Here is a 27,079-nt window from a genome sequence, read left to right as displayed (position 1 = left end):
GGTTAGTCAGTGTAACATGAAAGTGAAAATAATTAGAAAAAAATGATCTGAAGTCATAGTTGGTAAAAAAGTCAGGATACATAAAATTCATTCCTTCTATGTATGACAACACCTTTTAAAATACGTGTCAATTTTTTAAATAAATTAGGAAAAAGCTATCTAGTTTATTACATGATTTCGGCTGGATATTGATTTATGGGACGACCAGTGGTTTAAAGTTCTTTGTAAGAAACCGTGGCTGTCCACTGTCTACGCATTATTAAATCTTCTGTTTAGTTATAGTATGGTTTCTATTTAATGGTTATAAGATTTTGCTTTATTTTACAACAAAATGTATTATTATTACTTATTAGTATAAGAAATTCGTTTTTCGCGCAGACAACTTTGCACTGCACTAATATTAACCACTTGTTATTGACCATGGCAGAGGTAGAAAATTATAAATTGACAAGCAATAAACTATATTATTCTTCAATAAAAATATCCAACTTTTAAAACACATGTATCTCAAAAATCGTCCCGAGAAGTGTACCTAGAATGAGCTTTAACCTGAGCCTCCAAATGCAAAGACACCGCAAAGATTACATTTAAAATCTACACAGTGGGAGGATCTCAGAACTGAGACTCAAACAGCCTTGCTGAAATAAAGAAAGAAAATATTAATCTAATTGACTTCAGCTGGCGCACCGTTAGAAATAAATTTATCTTAAAGTAATAGTTTGTATAGTTAGGTTAAAAAAATAGTTGCGTTCAAATGTTTTACAGTTGAACCAACTGGATTTCCAATATTACATTTATCTTTCGCTTGAAGCGAAGCGTCCTTTCAAATTAAGTTAACAACGAGAAACGAGTAGTCGTCAACAATAGATGAGATTTCCAATAGCGCTAGGTTTATGGAATTGTTCCCGCGACGTTATACATCATGTTTGGAGTGATTTTCCATCCGTTCACTATTTGTTTGCAATTCACGGCTGTTTGCAGAGTCCACATTTTTCATTGATGGTATCGATACTGTTTCACTAAAATTAAAATGAGATTTTTGTACTACTTCAGAGTTTTTTCTTTAAAAAAATAATCTTGGTTGAACCACGTGAAAATGGCTACTATTTCTAAATAAAAAGCACGTTTTTACTTATGATTTTTGTTTCTTTATTTATATATATTAACGCACTATTTATATCTTATGTTGTAACTTAGTCGCAGACAGTGAATTTCAACTTATAAAGCTATCAACCAATATTTTTAATTTTACATATCCTTACAATATAATTTTAAGTTCTCTCTTTACAATTGGAACAGGAACTAGAAAAAAATATTCAAAATGTCAGCCATCAATATCCATCTTCTGTGAGCGACCGAGCCAAACTCTCCAAAAACACTACTTCAAAAGCGCGGCTTTTTTATATTATTTTAGAAACCTTTTTAGCTATGCCCTGGTTGTTTGATAATTTATGTTACGATATTGTTCATTAAAATCTTTTGACAATTAATATTACGGTAGTGAAAAATCTCAAATCAACATGAAGAATTTTTTAACATCTACTTTAACTATATTGAATTGTTAATATTATACAATTTTCGTAGAAGTCCTCAGTCATCTACATATATAGATAGATGACTAAGGTTTTTAATATTTCGACTAGGTACATTGACCGTTTGTAAGTTTTGAGAAAGCTAGCGACTACTATAACGAGCACACTCATTGGTATTGCTTTGCGACGACAGCCCAGTAATGCCGGTAATTTCTTGGTGCTTCAACATTATTGCTATCTAGGGGACAATTTAGTATAATGCTTGTGCAGTTTGCTGCGTTCATAGTTTCCATATTTTTTCATGAATAGCTATTGTCTGAATAGTCTTTTCATTTTCAAACAAAACTTTTTTCACGTGATGAATTGAGAATAATGTCTATATTGTAATTTAAAATATTTTTATACACTAATATCTTTGTACATGTGTTGCAAACTCGTAAATAAAAGTGGTCTGTAGAAAATGAAGCACAAAAAAGATAACACATCTTTTTTGTACTCACAAATTCACTCATTCTACAGAACCGTGAAAAGTTCTCTTTTAGTTCAACTGCATTAAGGTAATTAAATTTGATACTATTAACGCTATTATTCCTCATCTTCTTCCCTAATTTATAATATATTCAACTTCAAAATGCTCGGAATATCTCTAGAGAAAGATATTTACAAATTTGTTAATATCTTACTTGTGACTGATTGCATCTTTGCTAACAAAACTTGATAATGAGCTTATTATCTTAAATATCACGCGAATAAATTTAAAAATATTGTCGTTGAATAATTTGAAAATTATAAACGTATATTATATTTAAAATTATAATATATAAGCATACATTATAATTTAAAAGTAATAAGATAAGAGCGACAACAAGCTGACTTATTAACATTATAATTTTTTACTAAACAACCGGTCTAGACTTTTTACTATTTTCGAAAATATATTCCTTTTAACGAGTACGAAATACATAGAAACTATATAATGTGTATTTTGTAAATATTACAACAACTCATAAATTTGAAAATATAAGAAACCACGGCAATTGTACAAATTCGTTTGAAGTCCAAAGATTCATTCCAATATTCGAGAATTTATTGCAGTAAAGCAAATGTTACGAGCAACATTGAGGAAAATTACTACATTCATGTCCATTCACAGTAACATCCACTGTAATGAAACGCTTGTCATGATTTAGGAATGTAGGGTATATAGGGAGGATATGGGAAAACTCCTTTTGGCTCTACAACAGTTGCCCCTTCCTTTGTTATGAATTAGGACATAAAAACCACAGATGTCACTGACAGTGACCCATAAAAATGACTAAGTAATAAAATAATTCATAGGTTTACGTACAAATGTAAAATGGAAAACACAATTTGTCTTCAATACAAATCTTAAAACACAGCAAATCTGTTTTTAGCGATGTTTCTTTTAAAACCCCAAATTAATATCCAAAACTTTGGAAGAGATAATTTAATATAGGCAGATTAGTTATGTTGTATAAGTTGAAAAAGAAATCTAAATATTCATAATATACTACTCTCACAAAAAATTTCCCTAAGGCGAGGTAAGTCATAATTGAAAGCGCTTACTTGGCAAAAAGAAAATCGAGTTTCGAACTAATCCGCAGCTCACAACAGTTCGGTTTCTCTTCTGTGGTAAAATAACATGAATTCGATTAAACGAAGCAACTGCTGAAATTCTTTTCGCATAAGTTACTCCCAGTTATTAAGTTCCTAGAAAGTGTATTGACATAGAATAGACATCTGCAGCGTTATTATGAACACACGAAATAACCATACATCTTATTATACGATACGGCAATCTCTGAAGCTTCACTTGAATTTATTACGACGTTTACGGTAAAAAGGTTGCGAGAGTACTCGGTAGCTGAAGGGCGATATTATTCCGAGGGTGTGCGTTTTGTTTACAAATTGCTCGTTGGTGCGTGACTCGGCTCGGTTTGAATCACCTCAACATATAGCTGCTATCTGCTAATAATTTTCTCGAATATTACTTTAGACTACATTGAGTGTATAACAGTATCCTTATAAATTAAATTCATTCAAGTAATTCTTAAAATATAAAATAGTCGAATCTTGTTAAGTTTTATTGTCTGTGCATTTGTTTAACTTTATATACCATCATTTAGATAATAATTTTTTAGACTATTTCCGCAAAAATAATAAATAAAAACAAGTTTCTTTCGTATGGCTATTTCAAAGGGCTCCATAACGATACGAATATCTATTATTGAGTGTCTGATGGTACTGGTATGAGTCTTGTCAATTGACAATAACAAAGCCGAGCAATATCTAGGATGGTAAAAAGTCGGTATAATATCTTGACAAGTTCCTCGCTTATCTCAAGTTACCCGTAGATATTATTGTCTATAAAGTGTAAACTTATTTCCGGCCCATTTTTTAAGGTCAATGTAACATTGTTATATGATTCTCTAATTTCTCTAACATTTCTGTTCAGAGTCTGTGACATCGCCTTGGTATCTAAACTTATTTTTTCCTTAAGTTATCAATTCTTATAGCCTTTAATTCTGGATGTTATTGCTAAAATCGCATGACAAGATAAAACAGTAGAGTAAAAATTATTCATCACGCCTTTGGCGCAATTGACGTAAACGATATATTTCTAACTTATATATATGCTTTATAATTATGTCGCAACAATACAATTATGCAATAACTTTATATTTATTCAAATTTAAATATTTCTTACCTGCAGAAAGTCGAACTTGTACATCGTCGGAGTTCCGCTGCAAAACTGGTCGCTGCATCCCGATGTCATGGCGCTGCGACAATGAAAAGGACTGTTCCGATGACTCAGATGAAGAACCTGGAACATGCAGTGAGTTACCGTTGTCTCTACTAGTTAGAACTCTAATTGAAATTAAGATAGAATGATACTATTTAAAAATTAATGCAATAGATATTGGGTTAATAACATTTTTGTAACGTTTTTTATCCATATTTCTAGTTTACTTCGTGACTATTAAGGAGGAAAAAAACTAGTTATCAAACAGAATAGAAAGTGATCAATTAATATAAATTATGTAAAATAAAATAGCTTTATATATCTTATACTTTTGAATTCGAAGCTTTGTTTTTTATTAGATTTATCTTTTACAGTAATAAATAATTGAGGTTATTCCTTGTACCTCCAATAACAAAAGTAATACAACAGGATAAAATACAATTCCATAAATATAAACATTTTCGAATAATAATTACCTTTTAATTTATGAGAAAAGTTTTAAGATTGGACGCATACCGTCTTAAGGTTGGGTTCCAACGAAGATTAAAATCTTAATTACGGTTCAAAGTTCTACGGATTAATTTCATAATTTTGACCTCTGCTTTAAAATGTATAAATTATGATTTCTGAATCCCGATTAAAAATTAAAAATATCTATTTTCTAATTCAATATCGTTGTTTGGATGAAACGGATGGTTTTGTTTCACGGTAAGATTAGTGTGTATTAAATTGGTATTAATTTAAGAAAAGTCAGTTCATATAAATTTACGTACTGAATAAGACGCAGCGTAATCGAGCGATCGGTGTAGGATTTCTGCGGGATTCTCTCGTGTTCAAAACATTCAAAAAAGGAAGATTTTTTAGACATCTATTCCTTATATATTGCGAGTATATTCTTTTATGTAATAAACATTTTTCTGACTTGACTATAAGTAAAGAGAAAAGAATATATCATCATTAAATGTATTTTTGTTTTACAAATTAGCATATAACTTCCGCGGGTCAACTAAATGTTCCATCGTCAGTAATTGCAATAAGTCGATAACAAAATCGTAGTCGTAAGAATTTTCTATTCAATCCTTTTATCGTTAAAGCTTTGAATTGTAGTAGAGCTAAATAGTTATTCATGATATAAATTGTAAAAGGTCGACAAATTTATCAAGAAAATGTGAAACGAGATTTTTTTTAAATACAGCAAAATATAATCGTTTTTATTGTTAATTAGCACTAGCAAAAATATGACAATGTTTCGTGTGAAATGTTTTAAATCGTTAATAATTTATTACAGAGCTGTCGGCTCTACACTATTCAACACTAGAAGATGTTGATTTTAATAGATTTAAAAGCCATCAAGCAATGGCGTGACGGTCACTACGTTTTCATTTTCTTCAGTTATTATTATAATAATAAATAAAACATTTTAGATAGTTGTAGACTTTAATTATCAAAGTGTAGTTTTTTATTTTGACGTTTTATAAATGGTATGACTTTTTTATATTATAAGTAATGTCATGTAAAATATATACTACTACTTAAGTCTATTTATAGTTGTAGAGTATGTTTCTGGTACTGTTTCTGAGGTTACGTAAAATGATAATTTAAAGATTCGTTTATATTGAATTTACTTTCATATTTTGTGATAACATACATCATCATGATTTACGCGATTTTTTTTATCGGAAAATAATCTTGAAATAGGACTATTTAGATTAATTAATTCTATTACAAGCTCACCGAACCTTATGTTGAACGTAAACAGTTATTAATTCAAGCTTGTCTTGAACAGTATACATCTGTGTAGAAGTGGGGTTGACGTATCCTTTGTAGATAAAATCCCAAGTTTTACATAAAGAGAAAAAAAATGTATAACTTTAGCAAATATTATGAATTACCTAGTTTGCAATAATGACGTTTTTTATGTAAGTAAATAAAATATATGCTCTAAGACGTTTCCTCATATATTTACCGTATATTCTTTAACTTTTTACTTATTTATAATGTAACGACGTTACACTATATTTCATAGTTAAATCAAATTAAACGATATCAAATGAGAAAGGAGTCAATTTCACTCTAATAATTTTAAATAGAACAAAATCAATACATGTTTCGCAACAGCAGTCCAACGTAGCAGCTGTCCGGAGCACAAGTTTGTGTGCACAAGTGGCCACTGCATACCTGCTGCTTGGCATTGTGACGGTGGAGCTGATTGTCCGGATGGCTCTGACGAACATCAATGTGGTAAGGGCATGATCAGGACAAAAGCACCAGAGGCATGATTCGGATCAATCAATTGGCATGTTTAAAATTTTCTCCCGACTAGCATGGTGATAAAATTAAGAAAAACATTCAAAAAAAGAAAAATAGAATTTTTTTTCCTGGGCGTATACGTGCGAGATATATTGTAAAGCGATACGGAACGGAACGTAAAACCGATAACCGTATTCGAGTACAACGTAAACGGCGGAAGCGATACGTAGGGGTTCGTAACCAGCAGCGTCGGTAACTTGCTTTTATCGACATTCATTTGCATTACACTTAGCATGGGCATGACTTGGGTTGGCAGAAGTGGAGGCATGCGGCCCGGAGGAATTTACATGCCGCGGAAAACATGGAGAATGCGTGCCTCTAAACTGGATGTGCGACGACAATCCCGACTGCTCTGATGGTTCCGATGAAAAAGCATGCAGTAAGGGTTTCACTTTATTTTATTCTCTACCATCACTAGTTTATAAGTTGCGAAATCCAATCCATAACCGACATGAACATACGTTTAATAAGTTTTTGGAGATTCAGATCCATTCTAAGGGTCCCATTTTCAATGTAATCAATATACATATATTTTTTCTAAGTATGAAAAAGTTACTTTTTCATAAAACTCAAATTAATATCCTTAATGCGCATGTGTAGTTATTCAATCACACTACAACATAAGCATAATAATAATGAAAATATTTATCTTCTTGTTACTATAACTCTATGTTACTAAACAATATTATTTGGTCACCCCCGCTCTAATAACTTCAATACCCCAGTGTCAGGTATAAACTATATTACGTATTTTTATTGTTATTTCAGGTTAAGCAGCAAATGTCTAAATGTATAACTAATACATTTCTGCTCCTAACTTTAATTTGTTTCAGTTGAAGGCCCTCTTTTGATTTGATATGTGCGTGTATTTGCGTAGCGATGGGTATCTTTAACAAACACCAATAAAATCGCTCCGTTTGCAGCGACGCTGGGAAAAAATGTGTAAATGGTGTGCTTCTATTTGGTACTTTAAAAACGCATCCGTTGCTACGCATTCTCACGTATAATTGATAGAAAAGCAGTTTATAACGTACCGTTGCTAATAGTCATAAGGTTAACAAGCTGTACCAACTTTAATCTTAAGTTACTAAAACAAGATGGAACTTGTCATAGCCACACTTCGGGTGAGGCCTGAGCCCTGCAGTGGGAGTCTATCGCCTGACATGATGATGATGGCCAAACGCAGTGCTATTTGCGACTTGTACCTCAAAATCCTTGTAGCATTCTTAGTTAAACCTCTTAATATCAGGTGAACACAGCTGTTCCTTTAATGTTATAAAGATTTAAGAACTATAATATAAATAATGTTGGAATATATAAGTTTATATCATATCACAGTGTCTCAAAACGACATCCCCTTAAGGAACTGTCTACTGTCGTTTAAATTTTAAAGTCGTTTGTATTGTTAGAAGACTGCGTCGACTTTTTTTGAGCAAAAACTTTTTAAACTATACCTACACGGGGAATGTCGAATTAATACAACATCGCATGATAATGTTTTTACGGGACAGCATTTCTTTATATTGTTTGTAATCTTGAACAAAATGTCTTGATTTTTTGCTATGCCTTCTTACATATCCATTTTAAATAATTTTCTGTTAATTTGTTTCTTTAGTTAGCCTTTATATATGGACAAAGTTTACAAAATACGGCGCAAATAAAACATTTTTAGCTTTCACTATCTTGCTACTTCAACATCATTTCAGCAACAGGACGTCTACTGTTGAACATAGACGCATTGGTCCTATTATTTACATTCAACCATTACACTCACAAACATTTTTTCTGTACTTAAATTATAAATATTTTATATTCTCTCGTATAAAATAAAACTATTGAACAATCCGCATTCATATTTTGAATCTTAGTAAATTCAGTTTTAATATCCATCAAATCCAACTCGATAGCGATCAAATACGTTTGCTTATAATCAGATGAAACATGTCGTTCGGACGAGTTCACTTGCGGAAACGGCAAGTGCATCCAACAGCGATGGGTATGCGACGGTGACGACGACTGCAGCGATGGCAGCGACGAGCAGAAGTGCCCGCCGCCTACCTGCCAGCCACACACGCACTTCTCTTGCGCCGACGGTCACTGCATTTCAGCTAGATGGCGTTGTGACCGTGATATTGATTGTCCTGATGGAAGCGACGAGGCAGTAAGTCAATATTTTTTTATATGCTTCAGTAGACTATGCTTATTTTAATTGTTATCTATTTGTAAAAGTTTTGACACTTAAATTATAATAATGGCATTTCTCATTATTAATATTATATTTTGAGGTAATTAGATTACCCTACTTGTCATCGCCGTCGTTCCCATAGATATTTATGATAGATATACCATAATCACCACACTTTGCAGACGGGTTGGCAATCGCAGTGCGGTATGGCCCATCCTCTGGAGACTTGTTTGTAAGCAGTGGCAATCCTATATAATTAATGCGCAAAGTGTTAAATATTTAAAATTGTATACTAGGGATCGAACCCGCCACCTACCGCTGAGCTACCATTGCTCATTATCCCACTATTCCACGCTACTGCTGTTTTTTTTTTTGGTCTTTTCTGATTACATACTTGTAATCCCATTACGTTATTAAATATTAAAAACCATGTGAATGTCTTTCAGGGATGCCCGACTACGCCAAAAGTGATATCGCCTTGTATCTCTACGGAGTTCCAGTGCCACGATCGAATGACATGCGTACATAAAACTTGGCTGTGTGACGGCGACCGCGACTGTCCGGATGGAGGAGACGAGGCACCCGAGCTGTGTCGAGGCAACGTCACCTGTCGCATTGACCAATTCCAATGCAAAGATCACAGTTGCATACCAGGTGCCTTGTATTGCAACGGGGAGAAAGACTGCCCCGACGGAAGCGATGAGTTAAACTGCAGTAAGTTTCGTTTTATGTTATTTCAAATTCAAAATATCTTTATTAAGGAATTTACTGGTACTTTTGAATAGTTAATTTTTTCACTATCATAAGTAAGCTACCACTGTCTTGGAACGCCGATCTCCTGAGAAGAGTCACCAGAAACTTAACGGTTGCAATTCTTTAGAAAAGTAAATCAGATTACCAATGCTATATGCAATTTTTAATATTACTTTTTTGGTCTGTGGCTATCCGGTCTTTCTCATCCATTGCTTTATGTTTCTATTAAAGCGAATACACGATCGTCGAGTTTCTGTGTTTGAACATAAACGCACGAATATAACTTTTATATCAGAAACTTTACGGTAACAGTGCTCTAACAAATTAAATATAAAGCAATAATATTGAGCTTATTGACTGAAATTAGGTACTTGTAATATAATTATTAATGTTAAAGTAAACTAAGACTTACACTAACATAAATTAAAAAGAAACAGATCCAAATGTTTGAGTTTAGTTTTTTTTTAATTAATATTGCTTAGAATTTCATACCAGAGTTTTAAGTTGATCTGTTTATTATTCTAAAAAGGCACCATAAATGTATACATTTTTTGTTGATGAAAGTTTGTGTTTCTTTTTATTCGTTAAACATGATCATCATTTTATCAATCATTAGATGTCCACTGCAAGGCATAGGCCTCCTCTCCCAATGATTGACACAATGACAGGTCTTACATTGCGTGTATCCTGCGACCTTGACTATCGTCGGTCGACCCCGTGGAAGACTTTTCTAAACGTAAATGAGATTTTAGTTTATAACATTATAACTTAATAAATAAAAAACCTATTTTAAATGCAATAATAAATCGGGAAAAATTTTCAGCACGACCGAAGCCTATTTGCGACAAGAAGACCGAGTTCGATTGTGGCGGCGGTATGTGCATACCTCTGTCGAAAGTGTGCGATAAGAAACCCGATTGCCCCAACTTCGAAGATGAGCCGCGCGACAGATGCGGAGAGGACGAGTGCGCCAAGAACAACGGCGGATGCACTCAGCGTTGTGTCGACACGCCTGTCGGCTACTACTGCGACTGCGATAAGGGTTACAAACTGACCGACAATCGCACCTGCGAAGGTAAACCATTAATTGAAGACTCCGTTACAACTGTAAACCGCAGATTATGCACTGATGCTATTAAAGTCAATCTGTATTTGCTACCCTAAAAAAAGTCTTGGGCTAGATGTCCTTAGCGCCCTGCCGTAACAGCAGCTTCTGTAAACCCCTGTTGGGCAACAGAGAAATTCCGGCGCAAAAAGCAATCTGCATTATATTTTTAATATAAAGTGCACACATTGTCTAAACAAGAAAGTTACTTGGTTATTTTTCTTACATATTATTTATCTTGTGTGATTTATTAACTATTTTCTTTTGTAATGGACAAATAATTTCCTTTAGCGTGTTAAAATGTTTCTCATTTCTATTAGAGTGAGCCTGGTAGAGTTATCTATCAATTACTTTGAACGGCTTATGTCATAAATACTGATTCGCATAAGTATAGATCATTAGTTCCGAAAGTGGGGGGTCCACGGGAGACTCGACAGGGTCTACGTTAGCCTGGCAATAAATGGGAGTTCACAATTAGTAAAAGAGAGTCTATAAAAATTTTGCACATTTTTTATGAACTGAAATATCAGCTTGACATTCATTTACCTCTCAATGTAAGCAGCTAATATTTTAAACTTCAGGGATTTACTTGTTCAGCTCCATATTTTTGTCGACTTTTAGTAATATAGTATAAATGTAGTATCAGTAGGTCCAGCGAGACCTGCTAAATTTTGAAAGTGGTTTCTGAAAAAAAGTCTGGAAATCTCTGCTCTAGATACAGCCGAACAGATAGGTCCAGTGTTGAACTGTGCTATGCTTGTAGATGTGGACGAGTGCGCGGACCCGGGCGCCTGCTCGCAGGTGTGCATCAATGAGAAAGGTACCTACAAGTGCGAATGCCACGCGGGATATGCACGTGACCCGCGCGACCGCACGCGCTGCAAGGCGACCGAGGGTCACCCGTCGCTGCTCTTCGCTCGCCGCTTCGACATACGCAAGATAAGCCTGGATCACCACGAAATGGTCGCCATCGTCAACGACACCAAATCAGCCACGGCCTTGGACTACGTGTTTCGTACGGGCATGATATTCTGGAGCGACGTCACCGATGAGAAAATATACAAGTATGTAAATTGTTTACTAAAAATTGCTCAAAACAAACTATCAAAGTTTGATGATAACTTAGCTAAAATATTCTAATATACAAGTTTCTTTGTTATACATCTGTATACGCTTTATGTATAAAGCCTCTAAAGAAATTAAAATTGAGCCCTTTATTAACTATTGTATCATGAATTTTTAAAAAAGTGAATTATTCAACTTCTTACAATCATTTTCGTTCACAGAGCTCCGATCGACGAAGGCAGTCAGCGTACTGTAGTGATCGGTGATCAACTTATAACTTCTGATGGGTTAGCGGTGGATTGGATCTACAATCATTTGTACTGGACCGACACCGGAAAGAACCACATTGAGCTGTCCGATTTGCAAGGGAATATGAGGAAGATTCTCATTCGAGATCGCCTGGAGGAACCGAGGGCAATCGCACTCAATCCGCTGGACGGGTGAGAAGTTTTATCTCTGAAATTAATATTTCATATTCTACTCCTTGTGCCGTATTCGTCATTACTAAAGATGTAAATGTAAACTATTTTGGATAATTTGTCGCGCATTATGTTAAACATCTGTGTCTTCAACGGTGTATACTATTCGGACATTTACGATGATCAAATGCTTTTCTAAGTTATCATGATCTATCCTAAAAACGTGATCAAAAACTTAAAAATCAGGTTTGTGTATATAGTATAACAAAGGGTGGATAGTCCGAGTATCATCATTATTGATGCTTTGGTTCTACTAGCAGTCCACAGATTTTGTTACATACTACTATTATTTATTATAATATTATAAATTATATTATATATTATTATATATATTATTATATTATAATATTATTATTTATTATAAAATTAAAAGTAAGGTGAAATAGTCATTTAAACTTCGTGGGCAATAGGAAGGCAGGTAATTATTTTTCCTAGGTTAGCACGAGTTGACGTGTAGTCCGCCCGCTTTTCAAGTCTCAGCCTCATATGGAAAAGATCAGCTTGGATACTAATCCATACAGTTCATTCAAAGAAAAGATTTACTAAACAAAGTTAAATATCTAATAGATTCATGCGTAACTTTGCGGAAGTCCATCCTTAGTAAGAAAAGGACTAATATATAGCTACTTCCGTTTTTTAATTTGATGTACAAACATTTTAAACTTTTAGCATTTATCAGCGGGCTGGCGGGCGATGCACTTCATTGCACGATTACTGCTGCATAGCGGAAGTAGCTATATATTAGTCCTTTTCTTACTTAAAACAAAGTTAAGTTTCGTAAAGTAGCCGTGACGTCATTACGGCTTCTTACTGACAATCTTATGTTATTGGACGTCAAAACTCAATGTTAGGTCAACTATAATAAGATTGTAGTATGTTTTGTTTATAAATTTACTTTTCCGTTTAAATTTTGACAAAGTATCCTCCTCTTTGCTTCTTATCTCTAACCACTATTTTTGGAAAGTTTGTGTCGCAATACATTACGCCGTCTGTGCCGACCTTCGGCAGCGTGTATAGCTTCGGTTAATGTGGTATCGAGAGCGGTTAACAAATTATGGCTTGTGATAAAGTAGCGGATAATTTTAATAGTTAATAGATATTGGCTTCAAATTTATATAGATTTTCCAAGTTAGCTGCAGTGTTAATAAATAACCACTTATGTCACACTGTATTTGTTTGTGTACACAGGCGAAAACTGCTTCGATAACTGTATCTCCCTCAATATTTCTTATTTCCGTTAACTATTCGTCGTGTTAAGTTTGCCTGCTCTTCGCCTTCTTGACTTTTTGGCAATGAGGATCATGTAATCAGTCCCTAAAAATGGATATCAGATTCGATTTTTCGTTGATTTTATGATACGCAATATATTTTCAATCGCACTATTCCTTCACCAAACATTACTCTAGTTGTATTACTAATAAGTTGTTTGTTGTGTTTGTTTTGTGCATCGGTGGGTAGGTCTCCCTTGCCAAATGTCTAGATAAATATCTCCAGTGTCAGCAGCGTGTAAACATCACTGTATGTTTATAAGAAAACTATTAATTATAGTGCCAAAAATTTTACTAGAGATTGCTTGATCGTTGACACGCGCTATTTTCGTCATCGGTTACGTATAGTTATCTTCCTGTTAAGTTTCTGTCTGTATGACGTAATTCTCAAAGTAAATAAGTATACCGTTCTATAACATAGTAAACCCATCGGCCATGTAATAAGTATAAATAATAATAAGCTCTTATATAAAATATGTGTAACATAATAGTAAAAAGCATCTGGACGTCGGCAGAACTGCGGGTACATTTTGTTTCAATTCTGTTTGTCATGGAATCTTTTGTGTCGTAGGATCACAAACAAAATATTACGCGCGTGACGCTGCGTACACTGTTTGTATTATTAAAATATCTGGCCTGTCTTTAATCTTGTTTGTCTCTTTATGATAATTGTGCGGAGTAAGTACAAACATGTCCGCTATTCCACAAAATATTTTTAAAAGATGTAAATGTTTTCTCTACACATTTTATTTCATTCTAAACTTTACATTAATCTCAGACTGTAATAAAACACTTTGAATGTGACAGGTACAGAAACAGGTGCTAATATTATTTTAATTAAATTGTTATTTTATATATATATATGAGTTTTAAAGAATGTTTTTTCAATCATTCTGAGCTATATTAATGTTTGTTAGTGGCTCAAGACGCTCTGCACTGCCTTCTACGCCTTTTTCCTCCTCATTGTTTTAACTGATTCAAAACTTTTTTAATGTTGAATCTGCTATTGTTATCCCGTTCCAAAGTTTTTAATATTTCTTTTTACTTTAAATGTTTCATTTACCACATCAAGAAAAAGTTTATCATGACATTCAAACACTGTTTGTTTTGTTTCTAGTAGTGAACTACACTTATTACAGGGTTTTAATAGTCGTGTCAAGGTTCTTATTGACTTGTTGCGTTAAATGATTATTATGTATGGGTAGCAATGTAACGGAGTATCAGTACATATTTAAAAGGCTTCTGCTATATGTATGTATAAAAAAAGATACGTTTGATTGATGGCTAAGGTCGCGCCTGGTGGTACTGCTGTTAATATATTTAAATTTATTGGCATTGCGCACCTTTCTTCTCTCATCTTATAAAAAAATACTTTAAACTATCCGAAATTCTTGAAACCTGGTAGTGTTATAAAAATTCTTTTACATCGAAATTTATTCTTTTTACGAAATACCAATATTAGCGCCTTTTTCTGCAACTGTAATTAGTAGAATGGATAAAATAAGAAAAAAGAACAAATAAGCTAAATATATTTCTAAAAGTACCGATTGAATTAGGCTTGCATGCACATGCACAAATTTAATAATATCGTCCGTCCACATTTCGGCTGGTGTTCCAAAGCTGGGTCAGTCTGTTGTCTCTACTCTAAAACATAAAGGCTCCAGCGTTCTGCGCGCTTGTTCTGCTCACTACCACATACACTAGTCAATCTGCTTACGATTAATGTAATACATTCAAAGCCTTGCATTCGATTGAAATCTAACCAAACAAAATATCTTTTAATGAGATTTCAATGATTTACATTTTAATTATTCTAGATTTCAATTAAAGAATCTGGAATAAGAATAAATTCAGAATCAGAATAAATTTTTAGATTGAACGTCAGGAATCATATAACAGGTGAAAGTGTCTAATATAGTTTGATTATTACACAGATGGATGTATTGGACCGACTGGGGTCAAAACCCGAAGATAGAGCGTGCCGGGATGGATGGGTCTCACCGTGAAACGATCGTGTCATATGACGTGAAGTGGCCAAACGGACTCACGCTGGATCTCGTGAGGAAACGTGTTTACTGGGTAATACTACGTGGACATTTATTTATTTAATATTATAACATTGAGGCCTTATACACGAGACATAGTTAAGGGAAAGTCGCTGAAAGCGAGCAGCGTAAGACCGAGAAGACGATGATCTCAGTGTTATATAATACATTTTTAGTTGAAAAATTATGTGAACACAAATACCTAAATACAACAAGTAACAAAAGCGTGGGATAAAACTTTGCAATTTCGTAGGTGGATGCAAAAATGAACACGATATCGTCTTGCAACTACGACGGGTCGGCGCGCCGATTGATTTTGTATTCAACTGACGTGTTGCGCCATCCATTCTCCATTACCACGTTCGAGGACTGGGTGTACTGGACCGACTGGGACAAGACCGCGGTGTTCCGGGCCAATAAATTCAACGGGAAGCAAGTAGAAGCCATCACTTCCACTCATACGGTAATTAGCAATTTAGCCTATTTACTACGATTTCGCCACTCCCTGTTTTGTTTTTATTGGTAAATTAAAATAATTACCAGCAGCATATTAGGGTTCGTACGTATCATTACGCTCATGATAGTGCGATTTCTATATATGTTTCGTAGCAATTTTTATACACTCAGAAAATCAGATCAGAAGCAGATGTATTAATATGGTATAATTAAGCGTTATAACAATAAAAATCTGTTGCATCTGCTAATTTAACGTATGTGCACCAATCACAATATTTATGACATAAAATATCAAATAAGTAAGAAAAGTAGATTACAATCTACCAAAACAAATGATTAGTAGTATTTCTTATTTATCCAGTAATTCCAAGCAGTTACTTGTGACATATTTGGAAGACCATCTTCGAGTCTTTGTAGCAGATATAAATGCCTTGGTGATATCTGCCTTAGACAGTCAATAGTGTCAGTGATCGCCAGGAAATAAATAGATTTTTTTAATCTTCGCAATCCATTGCGATGCACAGGGAAGTCTAATCATCGCTACACTAAAAATAGAAATTATTATAACAATGAAATGTAATTGTAATTCAAGGTAACTAAGATAGGATAAAATTATTGATATTTCTATATTAAGGACTTCAGTCAGATAGTCTGCTATATTGTATATTTCTTTTACTAAAATGTAAATTTTTAAATACTCAACAATTTTTTTTTATTTACTTAAAACCTATCATTAATTCGTAATATCTTCGTGTTTTAGTAATTAAGTAATTGTAATCACTATGTTTTTTCTTTAAAAAAAATAAAGTAGGTAACAATGACTTAAATAGTATTCCTCCCATTGCGTGGATAGCTGTAACGTAATAAATATTTAAGGCATGGCGTTAATATAATGTTTATGTAATTTTATTTTTAAAATTTTTTGAAGTACTGCAGAGATATTTTAATTTTCTTAGAATTATTGTTTATATATTTACATATAAAACTTTAGTGTTTGATGAACTTGCTTTAAGTTACTTACTGCTTTACGTTACTATTTTATGTCTATTCATTTCTATATAAGTTCAAAACATCTTTGCGATTGATTGCCATGAAATTAAAAAAAAAAAACGTTTTCACGCTAACATCTGATTTCAGAACTACTAGATATTTTTATATTACTAAAACTAACTTCATTGTCATAATCTTTGTATTAACCGTTAGACGTCCGCTGTTGGATATTGGCATGGGGAAGGATTTCCCATAGAACCTGTCATAAACGGCCTACATCCAGAATCATTAAAGACCAACAAGGTCTTCTATGCACCTGCGTAAAACATTGTTACAGCAGGTTTTGAGAACGTTTTTGAAAACATAGTTGAACTACAACGGCGTACTGGCGTCCTTTGAGTTTAGAACAGTAAATCACTATTGTGTGGCGATTATTGGCTTAGCCGCGTAATCAATCAAATCGATAGGATCGAATATCTATTAAAATATCGACCAGTTTGAGGCATATTTTTGAACGCGTCGGCTAATAGGACAATTAGTTACGGACGCGCCGGCAGTGATGATTCAATGTTTTATTAACGCGACCAGAATCTAAAGTTGTCATTACGAAAAAATGTTTATGAGCATTGGTCATCATCGTCATTTCAGTCGAAAGACGTCCACTACTTGGCATAAAACTCCCCATAAATTTCAGATAATGTGCGCTAAGATTTACTGATGAAACTTAACTTTATTATTAACAACCTATGCTGCACTTGCCAGTCTTCACTCTAGAACCATTTGTTCTGCGCGCTGTATTGCGCGCTTCTACTTCAACCACTACTAAACCGTCGGTTTCATTCGTTTATGGTCCCACAGCTGCAGAACCCAATGGTGATCCACGTGTACCATCCGTACCGGCAACCCGACGGCGTGAACCACTGCGCGGCGGTGAACGGACACTGCTCGCACCTGTGCCTGCCCGCGCCGCAGCTGGCGCCCGCCGCGCCGCGCGTCGCCTGCGCCTGCCCCACCGGCCTGCGCCTGCTGCCCGACAACCAGATGTGCGTCGAAGACAGTAAGTGTTGCCATTTCATTACAAAACATAAATTAATATACAAATCTATGTCACTCCCTATTAGTATAGATGTTGTACAGTGGTAGTATCTCCGGCCGCTAAAGATGTCATGAAGAAGATGAGAGCTCGTGGATGCGTAATCCGTCACTAAAATGTTTAAATATACACCAAATACGCAATACAAGATGTATGACACCGCAAATATACCTTCAAAACAAGTTTGAATAAAAATAAAATATACCTTCGAAACAAGAATAACTCATGAAATAAGCGCTATGCAAGTCCGGTAAAAGCACGCCCGCTTAAAAGGTTAAGAACAAAGTAATTGAACTAGTGTAGTTACTGGACGGAAGACACCTACAATTTCAATAATATGATAATGAGCGCAGACGACCACATCAGGCGTGATATCAGATTGTGAAGAATTTTATAATACAAAAATTCTGCATTATAAACCTCACACTGCAAAGCGCGGACTGTACCGCTTATCTTATGTAAAAGACAAACACGACTCGTTTTGAAAAATAAACTACGTACGTACTACGGTGACGTTTAGAAAAAAAACTAATAATGATCTATATCTATATATAATGTCTATTAATGCCATGTAAACCCAAGTCTGAGGTACTATCGTTCCGTTAAATGGAACGCGACAGAATAATAAAAATACAATTGATTGTTTTAAGAATAATTTCTTTTTAAGTACTCTACGCATTAAAAAAACGCCTCGACTTTATTATATGTGTGTATTTATTAATTTTCGCACCCACATTTGGTTTGAAAGATTTTTTTAACAATTCTCATTATAATTAAATGACAGAAATAAATTAAATATATTAAAATAACTTCTTACATAAATCACAAATGGCCATCTGCTGAAATATCTTAAATGCAATATGGATATAGCAAGAAATTATTATTACCTTATTTATTGTCTCTGAAAGTATTGATATTTGTAAAAGGTGTACTATACATCAATTGGCAGCAAATAAGCTATATTTCTACATTTTAACACCTGTTATTATTCAATCTGTATATATATCTTTTATATTTTTTGTTGTAATAATCACATAATGGGAACTAACAAACAATTAAAAATATGTTGAAATATCAAAAGCAGATACAAAGGTAAATAGTTAGAATTTGAAAATAATTCATAAATGTCTGTTTTTCCTCCTAAACAATTTAATTTCTTTAAATGAAGAAACGGATTTAAAGAGTAGTGTTTTCAGATTGTCATAAATTTGTTGCTATTTATAATATTTTTTATAGTATGTCATTTTCAAAGAGAAATAACCGTCATAAGTAGTAAATATGACAGTCAATTAAAGTATTGGGATGCGCCTATTGCTGTTAATATGCGCACAATTGAGAAGGGTCAATAAAAAGACATTAATTGTCATTGAGTTCACATAGGGCGGTACACTAGCACTTCCACTGGCGTCACGTTATTGAATATTCGATTCATAAGAGAACTGCTCGCATTCCTGCGCAATAGTATGTACTATTCAAATTCAAAAGCGAACGAAAAACAATCTACCCTCAAATTTATTAATTTTGGTCTTATTCAAAATTAATCTTGTGTGTATACAAATAATTTTCCGAATCGTGTTTTTAATTTTGACACGCATCTAAATTTTTATACATCTTATGGTCCGAAAGTAAAAGCAATTTTTTTCAAAAAGACTTCTTAATATGATTAACTTATACGAGGGCCAAACTGAAAGTTTTTAGAACTGGCAACTTAAAAGCATTATATTTAAAAAAAAAGATTAAATTTTGAAAATAGAACTCTTTACCAATAATATTGAGTATACATTTCATTCATTTGTCATTTCTTTTACGATTTGGCGGCAAATTGAAAATTGTCTGTGCACGTCAGAATGAATTTAAGCCGAGAAAATTTTCGTGCAATGATTTTTTATGACTTTCGATGTCATATAAGTCAACAAGAAAGTTATGATAGACTTCGATTGGCTTTTCACGATGAAGCCCCATCTCGTGCCACAGTTTACAACTGGTTTAATGAATTAAAACGTGGTCGAACTAATCTCACCGATGATTTGCGTGAGGGACGGCCTTCTACAGCGACGACTGAAGACAATATCAGTGTTGTGCGGCGTATGATAGAGACTGACAAAAGAGTGACCTATCAGCAGATTCGGACAAGTCTAGGCATAGGTATGAGTCAAGTGCACAAAATCCTCCATGAACATTTAGCGGTCAGGAAGCTTTGTGCCCGCTGGATACCGCATAATTTGACCGAGGCTCAAAAACTCCGCCGTGTTGATTGGTGCCGAGAAATGATCCAAAAATTTAACGGAGGTGACTCAAATGCTGTGTTCGACATACTAACGGGTGACGAAAGCTGGATTTACTGTTATGATCCGGAAACCAAAAGACAGTCTGCTCAGTGGGTGTTTCCTTCCGAAGAGTTGCCAACTAAAGTTAAGAGAGGTCGAAGTGTTGGAAAAAAGATGGTGGCCTCGTTCTTCGGAAAGACAGGTCATTACGCGACAGTTGTCTTAGAGGATCAGAAAACGGTTAATGCAGAGTGGTACACTAACAACTGTTTGCCACTTGTCTTGGAAAAAGTTCGAGAGAAACGACCTCGCAGCAGGATCCTCCTTCATCACGACAATGCCTCGTCGCACACCGCCAGGCAAACGATCGACTATTTGGCGACCTCAGACGTGGAATTACTGGGTCACCCGCCGTATAGCCCCGACCTCGCACCCTGCGATTTTTATTTATTCCCGAAAATAAAAGAAAAACTTCGAGGAAAACATTTTATGGACGCCGAAGAAGCAGTGGCTGCGTTTCAAAACGCCGTCGAAGAGACCCCTAAGGCCGAGTGGGCAAGGTGCTTTTCTCTATGATTCCATCGAATGCAGCGATGTATTGATGTAAATGGACGCTATTTTGAAAAGTTATAATAAAACTAATAACTTGCTAGAATGCTTAGTTTTTGATTTTCTAAGAACTTTCAGTTTGACCCTCGTATTAAGAATAAAAATATAATCTTGATTTAAGAGTTATCTTAGCAGTAAATAAAAATGTTTATTCGTAAGCAGCATTAATTTATTTTTTCTAAATCTACTTACATATATTATATATACTGCCTCATCACAATATCTTTATATAGATAAGAGGGCGATTTCCAACCAAGAGTGGTACCTTTAGTGAGTGGGGACCACGCGAAGCTGGGGGGTGTTAATATCTTGCCATATTTCAAACAGTTGTAATTTTTATTGCTTTTTTTAAAAACAAAAATTACTATTGTATATTTTGTTTATTGTTGTGGAATTAAATACTCCGTGGTTAACACAATATATACTCAAGTTTTTGTGGCATGAAGCGAAACGCAAATGACCTTTGATTTCTTTTATAAAGAATATAAATTACTATTGACGTGCTTAACGTGTAATTTAAATATAGCTAATGTATATAACAAAAACAACTGTGATTTTTCCATAAAATAGACTAAAAACGGCCTGTTCTGTACAGTATTTATTTTTAAAATATTTACGTTACAAAGGCCATAGGCTTTAATATTTTGGAGTGAAGACCGGCTTGAGCAACGTAGGGCGTTCACCCGATAAAAGTGGACAGACGACCTTGTTAAGGTTGTCGGAAGACGGAGGATGCGGACCGCTTCCTACCGGTCCTATGTATGGGGGAGGCCTATTCCGGCAATTGATGTTTTTGGGCTGAAATGATGACGACGATATTACTATACCGCTATGTTACAATTATATATATGATTGACATACTAAAGAACGTTTTAAATGTCGTTTTTATAACATTATGCAATTATGCTATATACATTTGATTCAAGCGAATAAGTAATAAACGTTAACTTTAAATGTTGGAACGGCTTTCATGCATATATAAAATTTTCGAGATATCTTTAAAGCATGGGGTCTTGCCCCATATGGTTAAAAAGCCTAGATACAGGGTTATTGGAAACGAGACATTGCACTTTACAAGGCTACGATCAACTTTCTTTATAGTCTATTGGCCACACGAATGAATAACAATACGCTTCATAACATCACGTTTATTATGTTATTTTCGTGACATAAAAATATACATATATACATACATTCGTAAATACGATGTATGTTTACATATAATAAACACAACGTTAATAAGTTCACTGTGTTTATAAAATATTTAAATAAAAATTAATGACTTCAAGTTGTGATAACTCTTATGTAAGTAATGTGCCAGATTACTTCAGTTTTTCTTTGCCTTCGCGGTGTAATGTCGTCACAGCCTTGTCACGTTTTTCTGTACAATTTCTTGTTGAAATCGGTGAAAGGGTTATAATCATTCATCACCCTTTCTCCAACTATAAATTATTTAAACTAATATCACGCCATTAGTTTGCTTTTTAAAGCTCATTAATTAATGTTTACGTTTAAAATGTATTGCAACATGCCAATACGGTTACGAGAACTTATAAAAATACTTGTGATAAAACAGTTTGAATGTCCTGAATGGCTCAGTACACGTCAGCCGGTGACGTCATATCGTACGATACCTCTTCGTCAGACTTGTTAAACTAGTGCAATTCGTATTACAGATCAAACTTATTTGTTTTGATTGAAGTATATCTACCTACATTTGTCATTATAGTAATCAGCACGTACAAGTCTTGCGGATCAATTAGTCATTATCGTGTTTATGTTACATATATATATTTATCACATTTTATTATGAATTGCGTATTTGTTTCTGATACGGTAAATAAATACTACTTAATGATAGCGAGACCACATATAGTAAAAGTATTTATCTATATTTAGTCTGTAGTAATTTTTGTATTTATCGTTTATGTTTTTATTAGATATTCTACAGATGTTGTTTGATGTCTTTAATTTAGTTATAATAATTGCAAATTATTACATTTTCCATTAATAATTTTTAGCACGGACTACTCAATCATAATTAGGTCACTGTTATGTAATAGGTTTTATTTGGAAACATGACTGCGGGTAAACAAATTATTATTTCCCGAAACGATATTATTAGGATTCCATGGCATCACTGTTGCAAAGAAGAATATTTTCACACACATACTGTTAACCAATGAGGTACATTTTAGTGAGTAAGGTGACGTGACGTCACATCACGCCACCTTTCGTTAGTCAATCAGCGCACGATCCGGCACTACACTCGCGACGGTAATTTATAATATTGTTTTTTTTTGTCACTTTTAAAGTTTTTTGTCTAAATTTTAATTTACGTTTCTTTAGTAATGATAAAATTGGTGATGAAATAAGTCATAAAAATACTACATATTAACTGTTTTGAACTAATTAGCTTAATCTTAACTTTGGGATTTAATTTTTACTAGACCATTGTAATTAATTTTTGACGAGATTTTTTTCATTTAAGGCAGGATAAAAAATTAATTTGTATAATATAAATATATTTTTTTTGTGTTTGTTACATATAAATGTCTCTGTTTAACAAATATACAAAATAAAAAGACTATATAAGTAGATATGAAAAACTGAAATTAAAAATTAAATTGAATATTGTCGGTTTTTATTCCAAAGTTTTTGAGCGTCAAGTGCGTGTCGTATCGCTCACAGTTAAATTGACAGAGAATGGGTGGCGAGACAGAAACGTCATTGGCTAGTAGCTCACCGCGTTGGATTGCGGTTTGTCTGTCATTTGGTTTCACTTTGTAACCGAGTGTAAACGTGTGTATTTGTTAGTAAATTCAAGGGTTAATCTACGTCAATAATTTTTATAATAGTCATGGTCAAGAACAAATGATAAAAGTTTTTTTTGTAATAAAATCTACAGATACCTTAAAATCAGATGGAGAGGTGCATAAATCATCCAATGGTTCAAAAGAACCAGTAGTAATTCAGAAAAAACCTGTAACCAGTAAGTATTAAACCTCCCTTATCCAATTGTTTTGGTTAAACCTATTTCCTATCCTAATCTCTCAAATAATATATTTTGGACTTAATTCAATGTTGCGGTGACCGGAAAGTTTTTTATTTTTTATTTTTTTCAACTATTTTTTGTTAAAGAACATTACGGTGTCACGACAATGTTGAAAGTAGTTGCTTCACAATTTATCGGTGGTTGGAATGGGTTGATCATCAATTACTACATTTGGTTAATGATCGGGTTAACAGGAATTAGTTATTCATTTATAACTAACATCTCAATTTAATGTGAATGTGAATTTAATATCTGTGTGTCTTCAATTTGCGTATCGTTGATTAATTTACAGGGCAAACCAAGTTTCTAGATTTCAAATTGATGATTTACGTGTTTGAAAAGGGGCCATTAAAGAATACGTCCAACACATATGGTGAATTTACAAAGAGAAGGGTTAGGCCTTCTCTTAAAGCTGGGACGTGCTGTTGGAGAAATAATAGATTCTACTGAAGAGTCAGAAGTGAAAGAAACTGCCCCAAATATTAATAGTAAATCTGAGCCAATGAAGGTTTATTGGGAGAGTGATAAGAAGGATTTAAATAATAACAATCAACCTTTTATTGATTTGTTTTTAAAAGGGGCTGCTCTGGAAAGAATACCAGATGCTACAGAAGAACCCATTAAAGAGTCCCATTATAATTTGGAAAACCTTAGGCATTTTTTGCCAGATACTTTAATAACTAATTTTAAGGGTAAAGTATACTTAATAAATTACTATCTAAAGAATAAAAATTGGGAGACATACAGATTTACTTCATTCTGCTTGCATGAACTATGTGGAAATCTAACTTACCATCTTTTTGAAATTAATAACTATTATTTTTTGCCTAAATTTCATTAGTACAAGAACTTTGATCAGAAATAATCTTCCTAGTCCAAATATATATCAGCTTTTCAAACCATTTTAGTGTATATTTCATTTTACAATTACAATTTGTAACTATTTCAAAATAACATTTTGTATCTACACATTAAAAAAACTCTTAAATGTTTTAAACATAATATTCAGTAAACATACCTAATAAAATAAAAACATCATTTCACATACCAACTTATATTAAGAAAATAAATGAAATTGTTTCTGTATAAATGTAAACTGGTGTCCGGTGTCTATGTAAGGGGTTAAATGTAGTTGTATTTAATATACATTTGTAAAAATAATAACTTGTTGTCTGTGCATTGTGTCTCTATTCTATGCTGTTTTATGTAATGGTGGTGGCTTTTATATTCAGTTTAAAAAAATATAATTACAGAATATCCAATGATTTAAAACTTAAATCCATAATAAATAGATACTCCAAAACTATTACAAACTAGTTAAAATCTAAAAGCCAGTTAGAATGGGTATTTGTAGACATTATTTGTACTAATTCAGTGTTTTTATAGGTGTACCTGAAGCGCCTAAGACTGGCACCGGAATCTCAAATAGTGGCCGCGACGCGGGCGTAGTGGCCGGTATCGTCATTGCGGCTATTACAGGAATAGTCTTCTTGGGAGCATTGGTAATAATTATCACTTTTAACATTTATATTTTTTAATATTTACAAAAACTTGAGAATGAGATATCTTCTCCAGAAGAGCACCTTAAATGTGATAAAGAAAAATGAACAAAGCTGCTGTCCGTGACTGATTGGTAGATAAACATGAAAAACAATGGAATAATTATTAAAGAACAATCATATAAATGCTTAATAAAGCATTAATTGGCATATGATCTATTTTGCTAAGATTATTTTTCTTATTTATGTATCAATATTATTTATAATACTATATTTAATTTTTTGTAAAGCTAATATAGTATTTTTTTGTACTTGCTGGATCAATTTAATTTTTAGCAATATATGAAGTGTGCATAAAGTCTATTTATTGCACATCCTTTATATTATTATCTATTTTAACTAATAGTTAGTCAATGAAATTCATTCATCAAATTAATGGTCAATAAAACTTAATTAATACTAATCAATCATAATATTCAAGTGATATATGTCAATTGAGGCCTAAATGGAATTTTAGTATTCTGATGTTGTCAATGATTTAGGGATTAATTATGTCTTTTTCCTTAATGTTAAGATCAACGAAAATCCATTAAGTTTGGTAATTAAGAGAGAGGCGTCCTGACAAAAGAAGCAATGATAATAAATGTTATGCTGCTTTAGGCATCTAATATAAAATTTAATAGGACTTTACTAATTTTCTGTCCTTTTTTTAATGGCAAATTGCCTTACTGGCTTACATTGATTTTGCATATTAAAGACCAGGTGCTAAGGTAACAAAGTTCAAAGGCTCACTAGGAACCATGGCTCAGACCATTATTTTCAATATTTTCAAGAAGGGAAAACAATTCTCATGTCAATTATGACAATCCATGGGAGTGTCCAAGGGCCCCAAAAGGAACCTCAGTGAGGTATATTATTGGCACTGAGTCTACTACTTTGTTAAATCGCCTTGAAATTATGTTCTTTTACTGTAAAATGCTATTAATATTTTATTACTTTTCAGATTGCATTTGTTTTGTACCGTCACTACATGCATCGCAACGTGACTTCGATGAACTTCGACAACCCGGTGTACAGGAAGACCACAGAGAACCAATTTGCTCTGGAACAAAATGGCTACGCGCCGGGAAGCAAACTATATCCCAGCACTGTGGGAGAAGAGGTAAGGGCACTTACTGCTATGGAATGCACACTCAACATACAAAATAGTCTTAGATAAGTCAAACAACCTTTGCTGCACCCTTTAATATCAACACTTACATGAATGTATTAGATTGCCACTTTTGTATTAATTTCTTTACATTTGAAACTCTGAAAATATTAGTTATTCCTATACTAAATCAAATCAGTATCTAACAAACCCCAGAAACATTATTGTACATAAAAACTTCATAGAACTTTAAATGTGTATGAGGTTTGTCTTTTTAAATTTGATGTATTTAGAGTTATATTTATTAGGGTCGTTTTTAAGGGATTTATAGAGTATTTTCGTTTAGTGTATAAGGATTATGGCGAAATGAATGTGCCAACATTTTTACCGTATCAGTATTAAATATTAGTTGCCAAAAATATTTAAAATCTAGAAATAATGCTGTAAATAAGTA

General features: G+C 33.5%; 1 protein-coding gene across 11 annotated transcripts in view; it reads left to right on the top strand.

The window, feature by feature from the left end:
• The window catches only part of LpR1 (Lipophorin receptor 1), a 168,013-nt gene that overhangs the window by 139,406 nt on the left and 1,528 nt on the right, over positions 1-27,079 (top strand). For 2 of the 11 annotated variants that reach the window (XM_068770710.1, XM_068770717.1), the window contains exons 3-15: positions 4,267-4,389; positions 6,415-6,537; positions 8,541-8,767; positions 9,238-9,505; positions 10,368-10,619; positions 11,413-11,713; positions 11,936-12,154; positions 15,396-15,540; positions 15,760-15,969; positions 17,811-18,009; positions 23,830-23,913; positions 25,363-25,478; positions 26,479-26,637. In XM_068770710.1, coding sequence (XP_068626811.1) covers positions 4,267-4,389; positions 6,415-6,537; positions 8,541-8,767; positions 9,238-9,505; positions 10,368-10,619; positions 11,413-11,713; positions 11,936-12,154; positions 15,396-15,540; positions 15,760-15,969; positions 17,811-18,009; positions 23,830-23,913; positions 25,363-25,478; positions 26,479-26,637 — 2,426 coding nt within the window. Of the gene's footprint in view, positions 1-4,264; positions 4,390-6,414; positions 6,538-6,862; positions 6,986-8,540; positions 8,768-9,237; positions 9,506-10,367; positions 10,620-11,412; positions 11,714-11,935; positions 12,155-15,395; positions 15,541-15,759; positions 15,970-17,810; positions 18,010-23,829; positions 23,914-24,268; positions 24,518-25,362; positions 25,479-26,478; positions 26,710-27,079 lie in introns of those variants that run through there. The other 9 variants (XM_068770709.1, XM_068770715.1, XM_068770713.1 and 6 more) reach the window with 7 other exon arrangements.

The sequence above is a fragment of the Battus philenor genome, unplaced genomic scaffold (genome assembly GCF_028537555.1).
Source record: "Battus philenor isolate CCGP_79_NKW_IND1 unplaced genomic scaffold, ilBatPhil1.0.hap1 SCAF_3, whole genome shotgun sequence".
Lineage (NCBI taxonomy): Eukaryota > Metazoa > Arthropoda > Insecta > Lepidoptera > Papilionidae > Battus > Battus philenor.
The sequence above is the reverse complement of the archived record's forward strand: the minus strand, read 5'-3'. Positions and strand labels throughout refer to the sequence as shown.